The sequence below is a fragment of the Acipenser ruthenus genome, chromosome 3 (assembly GCF_902713425.1).
Source record: "Acipenser ruthenus chromosome 3, fAciRut3.2 maternal haplotype, whole genome shotgun sequence".
Lineage (NCBI taxonomy): Eukaryota > Metazoa > Chordata > Actinopteri > Acipenseriformes > Acipenseridae > Acipenser > Acipenser ruthenus.
In genome coordinates, this window is record NC_081191.1 from 11,928,868 (window position 1) to 11,950,749 (window position 21,882).

Genomic DNA, 21,882 nt, shown 5'->3' on the forward strand with positions numbered 1-21,882 from the left:
CAAAATGTCAGAGCGCTGGGTGCTTTGATGGAAAACTGGGACGTCTGGTCACCCTACTAATAGTTCTGGGAGTGCACATTCATTCTGACTTGGAGGACCCTCTGCTTTTAAGTCTTGGGACTTTCTTAAGAGACTGCCAACTGTGCTGAACTGTGTGTTAGTTTTGTTTGATAAATGAGTGTGTTTAGTGCTAGTCCACAACTATTTTCACTTGTGGCCTGGGCCAGATTGTAAATCATCCTGCCTCCCCACCTAGCTCTTTTTCAGTAAACGTGCTACTTAGGCAATAACTCCACTGCATTTCCAAAGAGCAAGTTTATGAACACATTGTTCCTGACAGGTAATGTATGAGAGAGGACAATTACTGCTGAGCATTAGAACCCATAGGACCCATAGGGATTCAAGTTGTTCTCAAAAGTGTTTTAGATTATTCTTTTTTTTTAACTTGAGATATAAAAGACATTGCACTGTTATATGTTATCAGTGAAATAGCAATAAAAAGTATGGCTTGCATTTTATTGATTTATTTTTCAAAAACTGGAATGCCACTGACTTTTTATTATTATTAAAGGGATTACAAGTTAAAGAAAAGGTGGGGTAATGATAATGAGAATGGTAAACAACTTTCAGAAACTGACAACCTGCTTAACTGTTTGTTTAGTTTTTTTTTCATTGGGAAATTTGTTGTGGTTGTTGTTTAATGTTACAGTATGTAACATGCATAATCATTTGCAACCAATACATTTGCTTTGTATATTGTAAAATAATAATAATAAATAAATAAATAAAGGGTTCTGTTCCAAAAAGTAAAGATGAAAATGAATAAATATAAAACTATTACAAAAAACAGTGGAAAATTACACATGGCAATTATATGTAAAGTCCTAACGAACACAAACAACCCTTACAGATTCTCACACATTGAGGTGTTCTTTCACTTAAAAACATTAGTGCCTTTCTCCTTTCATTATTATGGGTAAATGCCAAGCCTATCAAAAGGTGACAGAATGAACTTCAAAAAGCAGTAAAACTACTCCATATAACAGTTTAATGACATTTACCTGATAGTTAAGGTGACAGTAAACAATTTCCCATCTTAAAATGATTAGGCTCGACAATTATGGCATATGTAATTATCTTTGCACATACTCAATACTAATTCATCGTTGCTTGGCTAATGATGCGTGGCGAGCGGAGAGAAGTAATTAATGTTCGTTTAACTACTATAACTAGAAACAAAATAACATCTAGGTTAATGAGTACCTAAACCTTTCATCACGCGTATACTGCATGTAAAATGTCATGGGAAATTTGATCATGTATAGACAGAACTGCTAAATGAAGATGAATCACGATGGCTCATTTCTTAATACCTGGTCATGCAGCTGACTTTTACTTTGAATCTGTTATGAATGTACATTTTATCAAACCCATTTTATATACCAGCTTTACATGGGAAGTAGTAAGACTCCCACGGCATTAACGTTTATCCCAAATGTAATCATCCTGGTAACAAAGAAAAGAAAGTGAAGGGTGCAAATGCATACATTTCCTGAAGTTTTTCAGACACTAATATTTAGTGCTTTCATTAACGATATACCAAATTGCTCTGTGAACGGGGGAGAGAAAAAAATAAATAAATAAATAAACATGCTGTGGTCAGTAACATTTATTTTGTTCTTGAAATAGAGCCTCTCATACCCCATTAGAAGCCAGCACATCTTCTGTTTCGTCATCTTTGCTGTCTGTCTGCATCTCAAATGGATTTCCTCCATTATGGTACTGTTCAAACAGGGACATCGCCGCTGTGGATGCTGTGGCGGCGTGCTTGCTAGGGGACACTGAAGGAGAGCGTGACCTGCCCATGAATTTGAATTCCTGAAAGCAATAAATTACCAGTAAGATAAAAGTCCTTCAGAAAAGACTGATAATACAGCTCTTTTGGATTCTGTGGAACAATAGTTAGTTATACAGTACAAACCAAAACATGAAACATCAGACAAAAAGCAATGCGGTTTGATCAAGAGACATGTAAACCTATTATTTGGCCCACTGAGACTTGATTATTTAAGTACCCCTAACATCTGTACTGATTTTGAAGTATTATTGTAACTTTAGTTGACTTCATATATAATACATCTGAATCCCTTATACTATTTTAATCTAAAACACATATTAATCCTTTTTAATTATTGGATAAACCCAGTCAATTTATGATACAGCATGTATTTGTCTTACAGTTGTATGGAATGCATGCAGTGTAAGATGCTGTTAATCTATATTATGGTACAATGACTATTATGTGGTTTACTTTTGCTGTCATTCCTTTTCTTTTCAACAAACTCATCGCACTTCTGTGGATTTAATGAAGTGTATGTCTCTTTCTGTGGATTTAATGAAGTTTATGTCTCTTTCCATGGATTTAATGAAGTGTATGTCTCTTTCCGTGGATTTAATGATGCGTATGACCCTGCTGTGACCACATTCCACACCCCCCACCAAAAGTAGACTGTCTTTCATAATTCCTTCCTTTTCCTTATCCAGTGAATTCTTCAAGTTAGTGGCATTAGACCATACATTTCATACAAACCCCTTCTGGACCCAGGATCATCTATGAAAACCCATCAAACAAACATGCATTTTGCCACCAGCCTGTGATCTTTGACTAGCATGACAAGTATACCACCCCCCACCCCCCATGATACAGCTAGTCAGAGCACTGGCATTTGATTGACAACATCCCACCTAAATGCCCTGATGTAGAAATAGTGGTTTACAAAGTAGCAGTATCGGAAGTTGTCAAACACCCTCAAGATTGTTAAAATCTGAGGGAAATAGAGGACACACATGACAGGTGAGAAAAGCTGTGGAGATCCATGCCTCGGCTGTAATTCATCAAGAAGAAAGGAAAAGTACCCTCATACCTGGTAAAACATACAGATGACCTACATTAGTATATACAAATGGATAGAAACCCATTGCACTGGGCCTCTAAAAATTAAAACTAGACATGCATTATATGCGGGAAGAGTTGCTATAGCTGGGTGAAGTTGGGACTGCTTGTGTTTCTGAAGAATGAAGGCCAAAAAGCTAAACTAGACATTCCCATGCCACATTGGGACAGAGAGCGAATGAATCAGAATCAATAATCTCCCTCTCGACCTGTGAGGGTACTGTGCAACAGGAACTATGTGCCTCCTACAGAATGGTTGGGCAGTTCATTCCAGGGGCAGTCATCACGGTACCAGGAGTCATCGCCCTAGTACAGTGAGTGAAGTTTCAGTCATGAATTGGACAATACGTGATTGAACTAGCTATCGGAGGGGGCGGGGCCTAGGGTACTTTAGGGGGAAGTGACACTGTAATCTGTTCCTTTGTTGTGGTTAATGACAGGAAACAAGGACTGTGAGATCGTGAGTGAAGGGTTTTTGTTTGTTTCGTAACTGTGTATATTTGTCTTTGTCAGACGGCTAATACAAATCCGGGAGCTGCTGCTTCAAGCCAGCTATAAGCCTGGACTGCACTGCACCTGTATACAAACAAGCACCACTGTTTAAATCACTGCACCTACACCAAGAGCACGCACTGTCCGGAGACATGTCTGTATCTGTGTTGTGTGTCTGTGTTTATTATTTTAGGACTGCTACCCCTTGGTATATACGCTGGCAATACCCATAGTTGGGTAGAGCCAGCATTATTATTTCATATGGTCAAGGAGACCATTAAAAAGAAAAAGAAAAGATCTTGAACTGTGAACTTTGTATTTGTTGTTGTCTGGAGCACCTGCATCGCCCCTACACCTATGCACTGCCACCCACACTTTCACACACATTTATAAACTTCAACTACAATGATCAATGTCAGGATGCCCCCCCCCCCCATCACACCACCTGACATGGACTGACCTTTCTTTAAACAAGTCCCATACCTTAATGGGACTTGTGTTACCTGCTGTATCATTTCTTTTTTTACCGTTATCCAGTTCCTTCTATATCCTATCAAGGCTGACCTTTAGTGAGATCACATACATGTTTCAGAAGCAATCAGACTTTGTTTATTAATACAGACTTCCTCAAATCCAACTCTTTCCGTTTTAAAATTAAATGTTAACAGAAAGTGTCAAATCTAGATAGGAACCTAGTGCATCTGAAACTCAGGGTGTGAAAGCAATCGTAAACTTACCACTTTTGTCTCCATGTTATCATAGCTTAGTTTCCTATTTATACCAGAAGGCTGAAACAGCCCACAATCAAACACTTTTCACCCCGTTGTTTTTCTGACATAGCCTATTGTTTCTTCAATCTCTATAATTGTATCTCTGTCATTAGCCCCTTTACTTGTCAGCCTACTCACACATCATGACTGCTTCTACTGTTTCCATAATGTAACAAGCGACACCACATAATTTTTCATTCTGTCCTCCAGAAGCATCATTAACCTTGTATGAAGTACCAACTACATAATAAATATAGTAGGTAGGTCAGTATCAAATGCAACTGCTTTGCAAGCACATCAAACTTCTGATCCCCTCTAATTGCAATTCCCACCATCTTATACTATATATCTTAACTAGTGTATTCTTGTTGTTTTCTTTGACTCATTTTGTATATCATTTTCTGTTTTTTGAATAACTCACTGTGCCCACTGTGGCTTCAACAGACCTCTCAGAAAGGTTTTCACTGCAAGCACAGCAGGTACCCGAGGGTCCTCTTGCAACACTCCAGAGTTGATCACAAGAAATGCATCAATAAGAAATACCACAGAGTACCACAGTGCGCCACATTTCTTCCATCCACGGGGGACAGCGTGTTGCAGGTGGGCAGATTAATGAATGGTAAGAAGACATGTTTGAGGGCTCATTTGAGGGCACCGGGTGGTTTTATAAGTCACCAGGACATGATGACTGCAACAGAAATGTATATAAAAAGGGAAACTAAACAAGAAAAACATATTAGCCAAGATAGCTATAATATTTAATTTCTTTAGTGCTAAGTACGAAGACTGTGAGTAATCCCTTCTCCCTGAAATAAAGATGGAAATTCCACCATGGAATGACAGCAACTCCAAAACAACAAGGTTCTTATCAATAAAAAGAAGAACTCAGGAGGAACTTCTATAAAAGATCAAAAATAAGAACACAAAAATGTGTTCAATGGGAGGTTTGGGAGGGGGGAAACAGACATTTGAAACAGAATATATAAATTAACATACAAATATTTTTTATTACAGTATTTTTTTTTTTCTTCAAATTTTCAAATGTATTTATTTCACCAGGATAGAACCCTTGCGATATACAGTGCACCTCGTTTTCAAGGGGTGTGTCTGTGTTGTTTAATGCAACCCATTGCACCCATCCAAATATTCAGTGATACCAGTAAAAAAATAAAACAGACAGGCTACAGTATTCATTGAGTTACAGGGATGGAATCTACAGCAATATGCACGCTTCATATATTACTTTCCAGCCCACACAGAACAAAAAATATTATCCGAATTCCCAAGGCTATACTGAAAATTCTTTGCGTGCTTAGGATAAGTAGTAATGGCCAACTTTTTGGAACAAATGTAAATCCTCAGTCCTTTTATGTGGAAAAAAACAGAGTAAGAGTTTTTCGAATGAAAACAATAAAACACTTGGAAGTGGCTTGTAATTCAAGGTTTATTGTAATACCCTTTACAAAGTTTACTATAGGTACTTGCTCTACAGTATGCTGCTCTGAGTTATACGCTCAGGTGTCTAAACTAAATCAAGTAGAACAACATTTTGGCTAGACTTCTTATATGTTTTACATATGAAAATAGGAGTTTAACCTTTTCAACTATTAGAACGAAGGCATACAAAAGAAGATGTTTGTTTCAAATATTATTCATGTGTTCAGAAAATCCTGGTGTTCTTCATTAAAGTATATTATAAAATAATTCATACTTTCTACTTACATGCAGCTGCACAATGCTGAAGTTCGACTTAACAGGGCAAAGTTCCCAGGTTTCATTTTCTAAGAACATTCTTAGCTCCTCGAGGCGTGTTCTAAAAGGACGACAATAAATATAGCAGATTGAAGTCAGCAGTGTCTATAACTAACAGTAATTAGTGACCTAATAATATTATTGCTGGCTCTCCCTCAACAGGTAATTGCTCTGACTTTATATTCATTTTGTCATTGCACTAGACAACACCCATGCACAGTAAAAGAAAGTTAAGCTAAGAAATAAATAATAATAATAATAATAATAATAATAATAATAATAATAATAATAATAATAATAATAATAATAATAATAATAATAATAAGCTACCCGACCACATACTTAATACTTCATTTAAATGATCATTTTTAATAATTATATTTCTTCCCAAGCAAGTTTTTTTTTTTTATTATTTATTTATTTTTTTAAATTACATAGTTCCCTACAGAAAAGCTACAGGGCTCAATATTTTGATGACAAAACAATTGTATGAGTGATAATCACACGTGTTTGCTGGAGCTGCTGTCAGGCATTTGGTTTAGGGCTGTCAAGCAAATAACTGAAATGCAAAACTGAACCTAAAATGATACAAGAAAGGAAACGCCAATACTGCTGACAACTAGACATGGCAAAGCAATTGTAGGCAAATAAATCTCAATTTTTGTGATCCTACAATGAACACTGTGCTGACCTGCACGTTTACAGTCTTCGTAAAATACATTATACCACTGAAAAAAGTATGGAAGTGGCAGGAAATTAGTAACAAGCACCACATATCTTATTGGGGGTACAAGCATAATCAAATATTGTCAATTCTATGCCATGCTAATGCTGAGCCATATTTTCATTTCATCATTTCCTGGCAGACACAAGATCAGTGACTCCAAAACCTCTTTAGACAGAGTTTGTTCCACCCTCAGTGGAACGGAGATCCTGCCAGAATCCCTCTACTTAGTTTGAAAGTACTTCTCAGAGGGTGTTCAGCTCACAAAGGGTCTTGAAAAAGTGGTGGGTCACATCAAATATGTCACTTGGATTGTAGGATAATTTCCTGACCACTGTCCAAAAGGAAAGTCCCAACTGCCAACATTCAAAATGTGCATTAGATTAAATTATCTTGCATTTTTCTATTTAGTATATGTATTCTACTATTAACCCAAACACATTTTGATACGTTTGTAGAATTTTATAGAAATAAAATGCTCTGTTACCACAGCTGTATAAATGCTATGAAATACAAGATTAGGAAGAAGAAAGTGCGACAGCTTCAAAGCATACTACAAGCTCTAAACAGCTTATTTTGGATCATATTGTAAAAAAATATTTTAAAATTAATTGTGACCTTTCCTTATGAAACTACTGTATATACTTATTAGCAATAATTGAGAAAATGCTTATATTTACCTGAAATATTATTAATCTTCCTGGTTTAATAAATAGACTAAATTAAATGAATGGTATCAGTGGATAATCCATCCATCCATCCATTATCATTAACCGCTTACTCCTTTACAGGGTCGTGGTGAGCCGGAGCCTAACCCGGCATACACAGGGTGCAAGGCGAGACTACACCCTGGACGGGACGCCAGTCCATCGCAGGGCACTGTGAGTGGATAATGAATGGATTATTTTAGCATTATCTGAGGAACAGGGCCCACACAATGGACAGATTGGTCACCAACAAATCAGTCACTAGTTAGACATGAATGTAAAGGCTTTCAGATGGAATAACTACATTTTTACAGCTTCTGCAGGAAGCATAAATATAATATATGTTCTTCATTCTTTAAGCTGTATTTAAGATTCTCCACATTTAAAACATTAGCATTTTGCTAAGGAAATAAATGAGATACAACATGATTATTTGCAGTATTTGTTATGCATGTTCCTGCCATATTGGTAGTACACTTTTTGTCTGTTCTAAATTCCAAAATATGATCCCTCCCCCGAGTTGTGTCTGGATATGTTGTCCAGCCATCTAGTACTGATAAGTGCTTTGTTGCGAGTGTTGTCTACCAGGACACTAATGTTCTACTGGCTGGATAACAGTTGATTGGCTGCCCAGGCTCCAGAGTTCAGAATGCTGCTGTCCAGTTTTTGTCCAATATTTTAGCAAATATTAGAAAAGCAGTAAGTAAAAATAACTTTTAAATCAGCCCCCCAAGACCTCACCATTTCACAGCATTCTTTTAACCTGCGTTCCTGTCTTTTGCTTTTGAAGGAGACTTTATGATCATATGAAAATCATTTTAAACTTGCCATAAATGTGTTGCTGCCTAAATGTGCTTGTTTAAAAGAGATGTCAGAATGAACAAATAAATCAGGGTTCCTAAATCTTCCTTAAATTATCTTCTGTTCCTTCACTGCTCAAAAACAAAGCAACGTCTAGTGACCATTTATCTGTATCTAAAGTACCTATCTACAGTCTGAAATGTGCTGATGCGATAAGCTACTGTGTGAGGGTTAACGTAAAAGTAGTTTTCGTCTAGCAATCCATTTTTAGAATAGACTGTATACGCAGTGCATGACAGTTATTCATCAAATGAATTGTATGCTGTATTTTATGTGAATCACACAAATGTCTGAAAAGACAATAAAAGCAAATAGTCTGGTGAAATTGTATTTTGAACTGTTGTTTCCTTCCATAAGCTGTGATTTGTTAGTTTCTATATTTTACATAACTATTGCTCTTTCTGTCAAAAGTTGCAGTTTTAAAATGAGCAGTTTGGAAAGGTCACATAATCTTGGTTCATCAAGACAATTACAGCTATACAAATACAGAAGTACAGTAAATAGACTGGCACCCTTCAATAAATAGTTAACCATCACAAGTAACTGCTCAAAATTGAGCAAAAATGATTAACTAAACAAAATACATATTGATTGGCAATTTGGATACTGAGATCTATGTCTATACATCCTATTGATAGGCCATAATCTTTTTGGGCTGTTAGTGTAACAGCCTTCCTGACTGTATAGTGACAACAGGTCCAGAACCACAGCAATGTATACTGCCTCTACTGAATCTACACACAGATCGAGTTGTGTGTTGTTGACTCGTGCTGAATGCAGAGATTTACAAACAATAGTCAAGCAGTGTGCTGCCTATCGTATTCCTTACATGGAAGGACTTTTTCAACACACAATAGTAAAGACATTTGGTTGACCATGTAGGACATAGCCAAGCATCATCATCCCATGAAGTGGCCCTAGGGCGCCATCTACTTAACCGATAAAGATTCTCTTGTGCAGATTTAAAAGAGGAACACAGTCTTATAACTATTGTAAGTAAACCTGGTACATTGATACAAACAATTATACACAATAATCTATTATTTGGTGTACACTTCATCATAGGTATGTTCATTTCATCTGTTTATTGTTAAAGATTGTCTAAGTACATTTTGAACATTAAAAAATGTCACTGGGACAAGACAATGATGAGAATATCCAGCAGGTTTATATTTTTTAGAATCAGGATACATGTCAACAGCAGAAGTAGAGACCCTACAAAAGCACAATAAAATGTTGTGTTGTTACTTGAGCATATATGGCCTTAGGCATGTCCTTTTTCTAGGAGTAACCCAATCCAAAAACAGTTACCGGTATAAGGACTGACTCCCTCGTGAATCCATGACAATCACATTTGTTTTGGCAGGTGTGTATTCTTTCAGCCCATAAACTATATACCAAATTAGGCACATGCTAAATATACAGTCTAGACACACACAGTTTAAGTAAAGGGATGCTCTTAAAATGGCTTCTAAAATGCATATCTGACTAATCAGTATTCCTCACGCATACAGTTCTTGCATTGCATATCTTTAATATTAAATATAATCTTCTGAAAGCTCAACTAAAATCCCTATGCAATGCAAGTCCCATTGTTCTGTAGCTTAGTAAAAGAAACAATGTGGGTATATTGTCTCATTTGTAATTTTAATTACAAAAAAAATGAACTGAATAAATCATTCCATGCCCTCTGAGATATGAGCAGACACACAATGCTGGAGGTTAGGGGTCTCACCTGTGATAGTTTTTGAAATAGTTCACACTTTGCTTTTTAATAGACTCTTGCAAAACCTCTGACTTGCTGCCACAAAACTCCTCTCCGACTTGCATCAGGCTGTTGTATGAAAACAAAAATAACTTTAGAATAGTTCAAGTTTCTAATTAATCCCCACAGAGTTTTGTCACACCACATGTGTTCCTAATGTACTCATATTTGAACTTTAATTCAGTTTCCTTAATTAGAAAACCCTTCATGGAAACACTCCAGCAAATGTTGACCTAAAAAAATGGTTGCAAAAGAGCTATTGGTAACATTTGAGTTTCGAGTGACCAGTAATTAATGGGCACACAATAGTGATTAATACTCCTTTGTGTGGTAGGGATAAATGGAACCATTGATGCCTGTCCAAAGGCATTTAGGAAATTATTTCTGTAAAGCTTAGCAGCAATTAGTGTTAATAAGGAACAAGTTAATACCTGCTGATAACATCCAGTACAAATATGAAGTCATCATACTTAAAGTTGGACATATCCGTTCCAAGCAAATAGGTTTTGGCTTTTAATTGAACATCCTGTGAACATGAAAAAAAGTGTTACTGTAGCAATAAAAGCACACAACTTTTAATTATAAAGCAGTATAGATCTTGCTGCAAAGCACACGAACAAGTGCACACGAAACATGCCTGCTTGCTTGGGGAGACATTGATGGCGATTTAGTTTTTTCCCCTTTTACACAAATTGTACTGATAAAAATGTGGATTAAAATCTAAAAGTTTCTCATGAATTCTCCTTATTATGTTCACCAACTTATTTAGCTGAAATAAGTAAAGATAAAATAATAAAAAATAAAAAAAAATAATAAAAAAATGTAGCTGCTATTAAAAAATGGTATTGTTTTATAGCAGCTAAATAGCAGCCATATTCTTTAAAACTTATCACTAAAAGGTGTCACGACAAGATGGAACAATCATAAGTCAGCTGTAAGGGCAAAAAGTGTATTAAAAAAAGTATTTTTTAAATAGCTCTTACACCATTAGCAGCTGAAGGTTAGTTTCAGTTTTTTAAACCAAACTCTGAAATAATATTACTTAAACTCATAAAGATATCCTGACCTGCCAGATGCGGGTCAGCCCGTGCTCTAATTTCTTTTTCACATAGCTGCGATCAAAATTGGACTCCTCTGTGCCAACCGTGCTGCTGCCATCTAAAAAGAAACAAAAAACATATGAAAAACACGCCCTTCCACAAAGTCAATCTCCGCTTTAACTTGCCAGAGCTTAATTATGTTGTTGTTGTCGAAAAGCTCATTTCCTGGGACTGTTTATCGCTTTAGTTATTTTTGCACCTTTGTGTCAATATCATCTAAATATGAAGACACAAACATTATTGGGAAAAAACAAAAAAAACAACATGAGTAATTATCATCCAGGTAGCCATAAAGGAGACAGATTACATGCTCTGTCAAGCCTGGCTGAACTTTGGGTTATGTAAGCAAGTGCTAAATCCTGTTTGGAAAAATCAAGACATTGGACGGCCTATCTAATTTGTCACACAATTAAGTGACCCTGTAACATGAAGTTGTAAAATGATGTTGAAGACCCAGTATTGGACAGATTCCAGTACTGTACCTACACCTTTCTACAAGGGAGAATCTACAATGTCACCAAAGACTTTAGGCTACCGCACTCCGGTGTACAGTGATAGTGATAGTGGCAAGCCACGATTTAATGCCGCTTTGAAAAATAATGCACAAAAGATGCCAAGAATGACAGATATGTGGCAAAAACAAAGGTGTTATTATCGTGACTTACATCAATTCATATTTTTTTCAATGAAAGACTTGAGGATTACATCTATTCTCAGGGATTCCTAACAATTTCTTAACCCTTGAGTGATACAAATTCAGCGGGAGCTCTTTGTTACTTGAATATCTCTGGAGCATAGTTTGGGAGGCACTGACTGCAAACACATTCCAGAAGCAATATGCATTAAATCTAGCTATTGGATACTCCATTACTATCAATAAGCAATCATACATCTTAAAGAGTAAGGATCTTCAAAGATCATTTTAATTTCTTTGAGCTTGTTCTGGGTTCAAGCTCAAAAGCTATGTAATGTCAATTCTGGAGAAACACAACTAAGAATCACTCAGGATGATTGTGAACATCACAGGAGAGTAAGAGCAATGTTAAAAAAATATATATTCAAATGACATTAGAAGTAACTTGCTGTAAAAGAAAAGAAACATGATCTGCTACATGATTTTGTACAGAGATTTTCCATTTACTAACTGACAGTAGCAGCAGTTAAACCACCTGATAAATAATGAACATTCACATTATATTTCTTTTTAGTAATAAAACTGTCTCACTGTACAGCACAGAATACTGGGATAGCACAACTTTCAATAGAAAAGCTTCAGTTAGCACTAATCTTGCAACATTACCATTGTTAGAGTAATCCAAGATTAGTGCTAATCAACACATATAAAACCAACCGATAACGCTTACAAAAACAACATCAACAACATTAATGAATGTTCAACAGGCAAAACTGTCTAGAAGAGATAAGATCTATTATATTATAACTGACTTTTGCTCTCTACTTTACAAGAAATTTTACAAATTACCTTTTCACTTTTACCTTTTCACTTTTAACCTTAACTATAGTGTAACATAATATATTTTCGACTAATCACACTATGAAGCAAATCAAATTCAAACTTGATTGGGAAATTTAAAAGACCAATAACTCCATGGTTTAAAGAGGTTTCTTAATTTGACAATCAGCTTGAAATTCAATACATTTTGTTTTCAATGTTGATAACTAATAACCAACTGTAAAAATAAAGCTTTTGCATTATTTTATTTAAATGTATAAGACAAAAATCTGGGAAAAAGGTGGGACGGGCTTCACTTAAATAAAAAGGGAACCAATCTACTCAGAAAAAGGATACTCAAAGAAATTCAAAAGCATAAACTAGAAAGGATGGGGGAAGAAATCAACAAAAAAACAGAAAGGGATTACATCAAAACAAGGGCAACAACTCAGGTAAGATAGCCATTAAATGTATTTATCTAAATGCTATAAGTCTCAAAAACAAAATGTTAGAATTTGAAGCTACTGCGCTAACAAGTAACTACGATGTGATAGGTGTTATAGAAACTTGGTTATCCGAGAGTGATGGAGACGAAAATAATATTAGTCGGTATACACTGTATAGGAAAGACAGACAGGACAGAAGAGGAGGAGGGGTAGTGCTCTCCATCAAAAATAGTCTTGAAGCCCAGGTGTTAAATCTGGAAGAAAAACAACGCAGACTCAATATGGGTCACTGTGACAGAGATCAAATGACGCTTGGTGTTAGATCTCCCTCCCAACCTGTGAGGGCACTAGGTAAAGGGAACAGAGTACCCTGGACTAAAAGGCAGGACAATTCCTGTGGTGGAAGTCGGCCGGCCAGAAAAGGGATGGAGCTACGGTACCCGAACTCAATGACCCGGATGGGAAACGGCGTGGCATCCGTGGATTGGAGAAGCGGATGTGCTCATTAACCAAGGGGCCATGAGGGAGGGTATAAAATAGGGGCGTAGCAAAGTAATCTGTTCCTTGGTAAATGGTTAGAAACAAAGTACAAGGAGCCCGTGTGTATTGTGCTGAAAAACGGTGAGTTTTGTCCTGTCTGTGTTAGTGTCTGTTGTAACTGTCTGTTTGTTATTTTAGACTACTAAACACGATCTGGAGCTGTCGCTATTCAGCCAGCATCAAACCTGGACACCAGTACTTCCCTTTGTTCACGGAGAACTGTATTTGTACCACGAACACTAATATCACTCACTGTTATCTGTGTTTGTGTTTTGTGTGGGTGTAGTAAACTGGACATTTGGTTGCGGGTCAAACCCAGGGATTACAAATACCGAGTGATACACGCCGCTGTATCACTCCATCATTATTATTTACAGGTGTTTGCCTAAAGGCTCTGGGCATTGTTATTAATTTTCAATAAACACCCTTGCACCTGGAAACCATTGTCTGTCTGTTTCTGTATCCACTCTGCATGCACCTATAATCACTCACCACTTTGCCACAGAATTTTGTGTCTCAATCATAGGCGCCTAAGTTTGTTAAAAAGTGGGCAGCAAACGGAAGGACTAAATGCCGAGCATAAAGCAGCAAATGCACAATTATTTTTTTTTTTATATAATTAAGAATCTCTAAGAAACCAAGCAAACAGTTTTAGTAATTGCAAACCTAGAAAACTGTGCACCTGTTTCAGCATAAAATGTTCAATTTTATTTTTTAAATTAATAAAATTGAATTAATACTCAATAAAAACAAACTAAACTAACAACTACCTAGCTAATGTTATTTAATAAATCATTTTTTTTGTAGTCTCCAAAGTGCCCAGCATTTTCTGTTGCATACATGCTGCTGCTAATGTCACCTATAGTAAACAGTTTGGACTATGGGTCAAACCAATGTTCATGTAGAGTGCGTTTTTATTGTGGTTTCTTTTTTTTCTTTTATCAATGTCGGATTTCTGGCATCTTCTGAATTACTCTCCACTTATTACATTTTAAACATTTTAAAGGCAAAACCATAACAACACTGAGCAAAAAAAGTAGAGGGGCAAAATATAAAGTGGTAGTTTACCTCCCCTGTGCCCTATGGGTTACGTGCCTACGGTCTAAATCAAGTTAAAGTTCAAGTTTGTGAACTCTAAAAGGTCACACAAATTAAGTGCGTGCAAAAACATTTTTACAGTTTTCCACAATATAAAAAAATATAACCCCGCCCCCCCTTGTTACTTAGCAAACGAAAAAAACAATCAGCGGAAGCAGCCAAGGGAACAGACAGAGACAGAGAACACAAAATGGTAGTCTTTAACAACATATAGTGCAGTTCAAATAATATTAAACATTTTCTCAGCAATTTTTTCATGACTTTTCCAAGACTTTTTGAATGGATTCTTTTTCCAGGGTATTCTATCAAAACATGCTTGTCATCACTTCTTCCTGGGCCTGTTTATGCAGTTGGTTTTAATCTTGAACCTCAGAAGAAGAAAAAACACAGCATTTTACACATCTACAGGAATATATAAAAAACATCTAGACTTCTCTCTAAAATGGCTTGCTTCCCCTTAAATTTTTCAGTACAGTTAAATTTAATCAAAAAATATAATTAATCTTTTCCTTCTTTTTATTTAAAATAGCACTTACTTAATTTAAACTGAATCATAACTATTATAATTGATGACCACAGAACATTTTTAAGTTGCTATTCCCTAACATAGATGTAAATCTACAGCAAGTTTGTTCTCCTTCTTATGATTAACATTTAACTCTTATAACCCAATCAGAATGGTGCTACTGTGCAGTGACTTATTATTGAGGAATTCTTTAATTTATAAGTAGACTAACTTGATGGCTATAAGTCAATGGTATTTTGCCTTGGGTTTATAAAGGTTTAGAAGCCAACTGATTAACTTCAGTCTGGAACAGTGGTTGATCCACAACTCAGTAGTGTTGAATTCAGAAATACTAAAAGAAATGACAAACATTTTGACTTGAAAAGACTTTCAAGGTAAGGACCTATCCTTTGCGTTTAGGGTATTTCACGGATAACTTTCTAACTGAGGACACACGTGCTGTGTGTCTATGCTCATTGTCTGAACTCCACGCTGCTGGGAGAGTCAACATATTACCAGGTAAGTGGATTGTGGTTAATTTGATAGTTAAAATCGTTGTTGTTGGGGTAACTATCTCTGCATTTAACAACTGTAATTAAGTTCTGTTAACTGGGCTGGGCTGTGTTGAATTGTGAGGTTGATTAGAATATTGTGTTAAGTAAATGGTTCTAGGCCTACAGGATAGTATAATTTGGTAAACAATGTCTTAGAACACCAGCTGTTCTAAGCGCCAGCCAGTCAAGGGCCACACATCCAAGGGCAGTCTGAGCTGTGGCAGTCTAAGAGCCACACATCCAAGGGCAGTCTGAGCTGTGGCAGTCTGAGCTGTGGCAGTCAGGGCGAGGACAGGTAGAGCGAGGACCTTTCCCAAACCTCTCCAAATGGCTACTAGAGGCCTCATTCCAACTCTGACACCAAACTTCTGGATCCCCGGGACAAAGCATGCTCACTATTTCTCCCCCCCTAGAATGAACACTGGCAAGTACCTGCTTCAGATAAATCCATGTCTCCCGTACTGCCTGCTACAAATTGTAAATTGTCTTTTCTCAACTGTCTGTCGTTCTCTGACTAACAAATCTCTGCTTCTCAGTGAACTTACAACTGATGCTAATCTTGATCTTCTCTGCCTAGCAGAAACCTGGCACTCTGTAAACGACAAGCACTCACTACATCTATCCACCCCAACTGGTTACTCGCTCTTTGACAAGCCATGCCTCACTGGTAGAGGTGGGGGCACTGATGTTATCAATAACTCTGTGCTTGCTGCCTCTTTGCCAACCGTTTATTCATTTGAGCATCTTGCTATTAAACTTCCCTCTCCCATGTCCCTCACCCTTGCTGTTATCTATCGTCCACCAAAGAACAACTCTGATTTAATGGACGAGTTCTCGCAATTCCTCTCCCTAATCTGCACTTCAACTGACAAAATTCTACTCCTAGGTGATTGCAACATCCATGTCGACTTGCCTTCTTCCCCTCTAGTGACTGACTTTGTCACGATCCTGGACTGTCTTGGGCTCTCTCAATCTGTCAACGTCCCCACTCAAACCCGTGGACACACCCTGGATCTGCTCATCATCAGGGGTCTTGACATCTCCAATCTATCTGTCTCAGATCTCTCTCTCTGTGACCATTTCTTAATCACTGCCAATATTAATATTCCTTCACCTTCAGCTACAACTGGTACTATGATTTCCTTCTGTCCCAAGAATCTGCTAAATTTTATAATACTCTTGGAATGTGTCTCTTCTTCCCCTCTGACTGGTACTCTCCTGTCTTTGGTCGACGATGCACTGTCCCTCTACAACACCACACTTACCCAGATCATTGACACAGTTGTTCCACTCACAACCAGAACAGTGAAGAAACATCACAACTGCTCAGGGTATACCATCAAACTTCAACTGCTTAAGTCTACCTGTCGTAAGTTTGAGCGCAAGTGGCGGTTGTCCGGACTAACGGTTCACACAGAGATCTCGACCGATCACCTCAGTGGCTACAGGCGTGCGCTCGCTGCTGCCAGGGTGAAATACTTCTCTGAAATCATATCCATGGGATACAGTAAACCCAATATTCTCTTTAAAACCATTGACCAAATCCTGCATCCAGCCGCTGATAAATCCATCTCCCCTTCATCCTCCTCTCTTACCTGTCATGATTTGACACCATATATTCTATGCTCTCCTGCCACAAACCCAGTATAGTACTCGACCACCTTGACTCCCCTCCTGCTCTCTCCTCCTTCTCTCCTCTCTCCATTATTGATATCTCCAGCATATTGCTGAAATCAACTACTGCCACGTGCCTCTTGGACTCCTGGACAACAAATCTTCTCCATCTGCGCCTCTGATCTTGCTCCCTCCATTATGCACAATCTCAACCTGTCCCTGGACTCGGCTTGGTTCCTGCTGCCCTCAAGATTGCCCGAGAAACGGCGGTGCTCAAAAAACCCTCCCTTGACTGGGCTGTCTTATCTAATTTCTGTCCTATATCCAATCTTCCTTTTCTCTCCAAAACTCTTGAAAGGGCTGTAGCCAGCCAGCTGATGAAACATCTCACAGATAACAATCTGCTTGAATCTCTACAGTCTGGCTTCCGGCCGCATCACAGTTCTGAAACTGCTCTGCTCCAGACTGTAAATGATCTCCTGCTTAATGCTGTTGTCCTCCTGGACCGAACTGCTGCTTTTGACACCATAGATCATAGCATTCTTCTTGACCGTCTTAAGAAGTATGCTGGGATCTCTGGAACCTGTCTCTCCTGGCTGTCCTCTTACCTATCTGGACGCGTGCAGTATGTTTTCTATGATGGAAGCAGTGCTGACGCAAACCCGGTCACTTGCGGCGTCCCTCAAGGGTCTGTTCTCGGGCCCCTTCGCTTCAGCATCTACGCGCTTCCCTTGGGTCACCTCACCCGCCTCATGTTTCACTCCTATGCAGATGACACCCAGCTCTACCTAAAACTTGACCCTGGATGTCCCTCTGCTATGGTCCGGCTCTCAGCTTGCATCCAAGACATCGAGACCTGGATTTCTGACAATTTCCAACACTAACAAATCTGTACTTCTCTAGTATGATCGAAAACTCAACTCAAGAATCTCAATATTGCTGCCAGATGTAAAAAACATGATCACATTACCCCGTCTTGCCCAGCTGCACTGGCTACCTGTAAAGTTCAGGATTACTTTCAAAATTCTCCTGCTTGTCTACAAGGCCCTTCATCACACAGGTACAGAGTATCTCTCCAACCTGCTGACCCGCTATGTCCCTGCACGCAGGCTGAGGTCCTCTGACTCTGGCTTGCTTGTTATACCCAAGCAAAAGTGCACCACACTTGGAGGGCGCTCTTGATTAAGCCTGATATCTGTTATTAGCTGTTGTCTAAATTGCTATTTCAGGTTTAGAATTCACATCCTAGCCTTGTATTTAATGTATTATGCCTGTAATGTATTTGCATTGTTTTTTATTGTTTGTATTTAATGTACCTATGCTCTGTATTTAATGTATTATGCACTGTTCCTCACTATCTTGTAAAGCGCTTTGTGATGGTGGTCCACTATGAAAGGCGCTATATAAAATAAACATTGATTGATTGATTGATTGATAACTAGCTGCTTCTGACAAAAATATATATTCTTCTTAGTGGATACAATCTGAGACACAGACAATATAAGGATGATATTCTAGTGAGGGAGACTATATGCTAGATGGTTTCCTTACTTCTAGCTATACAAACCCATATGCAAAAAGGTTAAGGATTGTAGAGCAGATCATACCATTAACTTCCATAAAGATTTAGTGGGGACAGAATGCCAGTGTGCAGAGGCGGTGGATTACACAGGTTTTACACTACTTCTATCTGCAACAGAAAACATGCATTTTCACTTACTATAATAACGTTTTATCTGGTACAACACTAGGTTTAAAAAGTCCTCAGTTTTCATGCCTTATTTCAAGGAAATTTGTTTCTGTTTTACTTCCTTGGTCATTTCACCTCTGCAGTGTCTTTAGGGTCAAAGCATGTTACTGGCTGCAATAGAATATCAGTCATATAGGGAAGCAGATTATTGGTTAAAAAAAGTAAAGAAGGCATTGAAGGGATGAGGACAAATTCACTGTGCAGGTGAAATGACTGAGGAAGTGCAAAAAGACTTGCAAACAGAGAACTATTTAACCTATTGTTGACCATTATTAATATGAAAATAAATGTTTGCAAAGAGTTTTTTTTTCAAAACAGAATATTTGAGATCTGTAAAGCGAATTCAAGGAAAGGCAGGTAGGATTTATGGAATAATTTTTCTAGCTATAACCTTAATAATCAAAGAACAACACATATGATAAGAAGATTAGCCAAACGAGCAAGATGGGCTGAATGGCCTCCTCTCGTTTGTAAACGTTCTTATGTTCTTAAGATATATCTGTAAGAATAGAATCAAAGGTTAAAATATGTCAGTTAATGAACAAGAAAGCAATATGGGTTGCCAGACAACTAAACCACGAGTCTTAGCTCTCACACAACTTAAAGTTCACATGTATGTCGAACAAAAAGGCACTTCTCAAAGGGTAAAACATTAATGAAGGTGCGGGCAGAGAGGCCTGTTTAACATCATCGAGGTCTTGGGCAAGAAGGTGGATCTGGTGTTGAAACACTGCACAAAAGCTTTTAGTTCAGTCAGCCATGTGGACATGTTTTTTTTTTTTTGTTCAATTCTCACTGACCTCTAGACAACTAATTCTATAAAAAGCAGAAAATGAATGCCACATGGAATAGAGAACTGACTGATTCAAGATCAAAAAATGAGCCTGAAAAAGATGCTTTTTCAAAATATTTAACCTTTTAAGTTAACACACTGTGATGTTCATCTTAGATCTTTGCACTAAGAAGCCAGATTTTGTGCCCAAAAAAAGTATATTTGCTACAATCAATGGTTATGAAATGTCAAAAGGACCCAGATTGAATGATGACAGAAGAAACAAGATAACAACATCAATGGAACTTGCTGAACTTGGGGATTTGTAGAAATTACAGACTGGATTCTAGAAGGGGCAATTCATCCGTTAACCCTTTGCGGACCATTTATTCAGTGCATCCAATTTATTTTCACACACGCAGTTTATATTAAACGTGCTGTTTAAAAGTATATTTTTTTCACGGTAAAACAGGTTTAAAAGGCACTGCATATCAACAGGACACTCAGTACTGCATCTCCAGCCCCGCCCCACCCCTTGTTCGCTGTATTTTTCACATATTATCATTATTATTATTTATTTCTTAGCAGACACCCTTATCCAGGGCGACTTACAGTCGTAAACAAAAATATATTTCAAGAATCACAGTACAAGTATTAATACAATTAAGAGCAAGATAAAATACACATACCAGTTCATAGTCATGCATACTGATAAATAATCTCCTGATCACTCGTCATATCACCAAACTCCTCAATAATACGACCCAAGTCATTATTGTATTACTATAACATCTCAAAAAGCTCTGCAAATGTCCATGATATTCTTTGAGCGCTGGATGCAGAATCATTTATCTTGTTTGTTTATGGCCGTGTTATCTCTGTGGTGCCGCGGCTATGAGTATGTACCGGAAAGGGAACATTGTAATGTCGGACCTGGTCTGACACAGGACCGCAAAGTGTTAAGGCCTGCCACCACAATCTTCAAAAAAGCTTTAGTAACCATTTCTGTGGGTCCGCACTTCGCACCCCAAAATAGTAATGGCCTCCGCTAAGCATGGATGACAGATTCAGTAGCTGGAATATCTACCAACACTTCACAAAAAGTGAACAGTTATTGTTAAGGGTGCCAACTTTAAACATGTAAACACTTCTGTTTAGTTTACTAATAATAAACGTTTATAAAATCCATACATTATAAACTAGCATTAAGCGGCTGACAAGTCTGTATCTTTGGGGAGATGTGATTCAGCATTAACCATGAGTGTCAATCAGTCTCCCTTGCTGCCCCACTGGCTCCAGCAGAGGGAATCCATAAACCTTACTCTACATGCCATTGCACTGGCAATAAAGGACTTTGAATGTGTACTCAAAAATATTTTAATTTAAAATTCCCACCCAGAGTATTGATATAGAATAATACAGTTCCTCCGTCATCATACTTCAGTGATACATAACGCAGGCCCCTGGAGATCCATTCCATTCTGGGGTTTTGTTCCAATCCGGTTTGAAATTAGTTTTGATCCTGTGAATACTAAAAAGAGGATATTTTTTATTATCTTTTTTAAAAAATTTTTTTAAAGCTCACGAAATAATTATTCTACACTTCCCAGATGAAATAAAATCAGTCCAATTTTGTGCTAGTTAATGCTAACAGGATGAGAGAAATGGGTGTGCAGCCCATATCCATCTTGATATTACCCAATTAAAACTCATACATGGGTGTTCATCAATCTAAGGTGCAAATTATATTTTAAAAAAATTATATTGCAGTTGCTGATGATTTGTAGATTTGCAGTTTGCATATAGAGTGGCCATGTATTTTTTTTGTCTGTTTTTGTTAAAGTAACAACTTTTCATTATTCATGTCTGCTCCAGATTTACTAAAGATTAGCTTCAAATTACATTTTCTTGTTACATCTGCAGTCGTACATGGTTCAATTTTTTTTTTACATTTAATTTCTTTGATAAATGTGTGTTAAGTTGCTTTGACTATGAGATCAGGAACATATATATATATATATATATA

General features: G+C 37.5%; 1 protein-coding gene across 3 annotated transcripts in view; it reads right to left on the reverse strand.

Annotated features, from left to right (window-relative positions):
• vps50 (VPS50 EARP/GARPII complex subunit) overlaps nt 1-21,882 on the reverse strand; it is a 164,146-nt gene that overhangs the window by 59,076 nt on the left and 83,188 nt on the right. For all 3 annotated transcript variants that reach the window (XM_059012400.1, XM_059012390.1, XM_059012389.1), the window contains 5 exons: nt 11,091-11,182; nt 10,456-10,550; nt 9,995-10,093; nt 5,938-6,028; nt 1,702-1,878 (listed from right to left, as the gene is read on the reverse strand). In XM_059012400.1, coding sequence (XP_058868383.1) covers nt 1,702-1,878; nt 5,938-6,028; nt 9,995-10,093; nt 10,456-10,550; nt 11,091-11,182 — 554 coding nt within the window. The remainder of the gene's footprint in view (nt 1-1,701; nt 1,879-5,937; nt 6,029-9,994; nt 10,094-10,455; nt 10,551-11,090; nt 11,183-21,882) is intronic.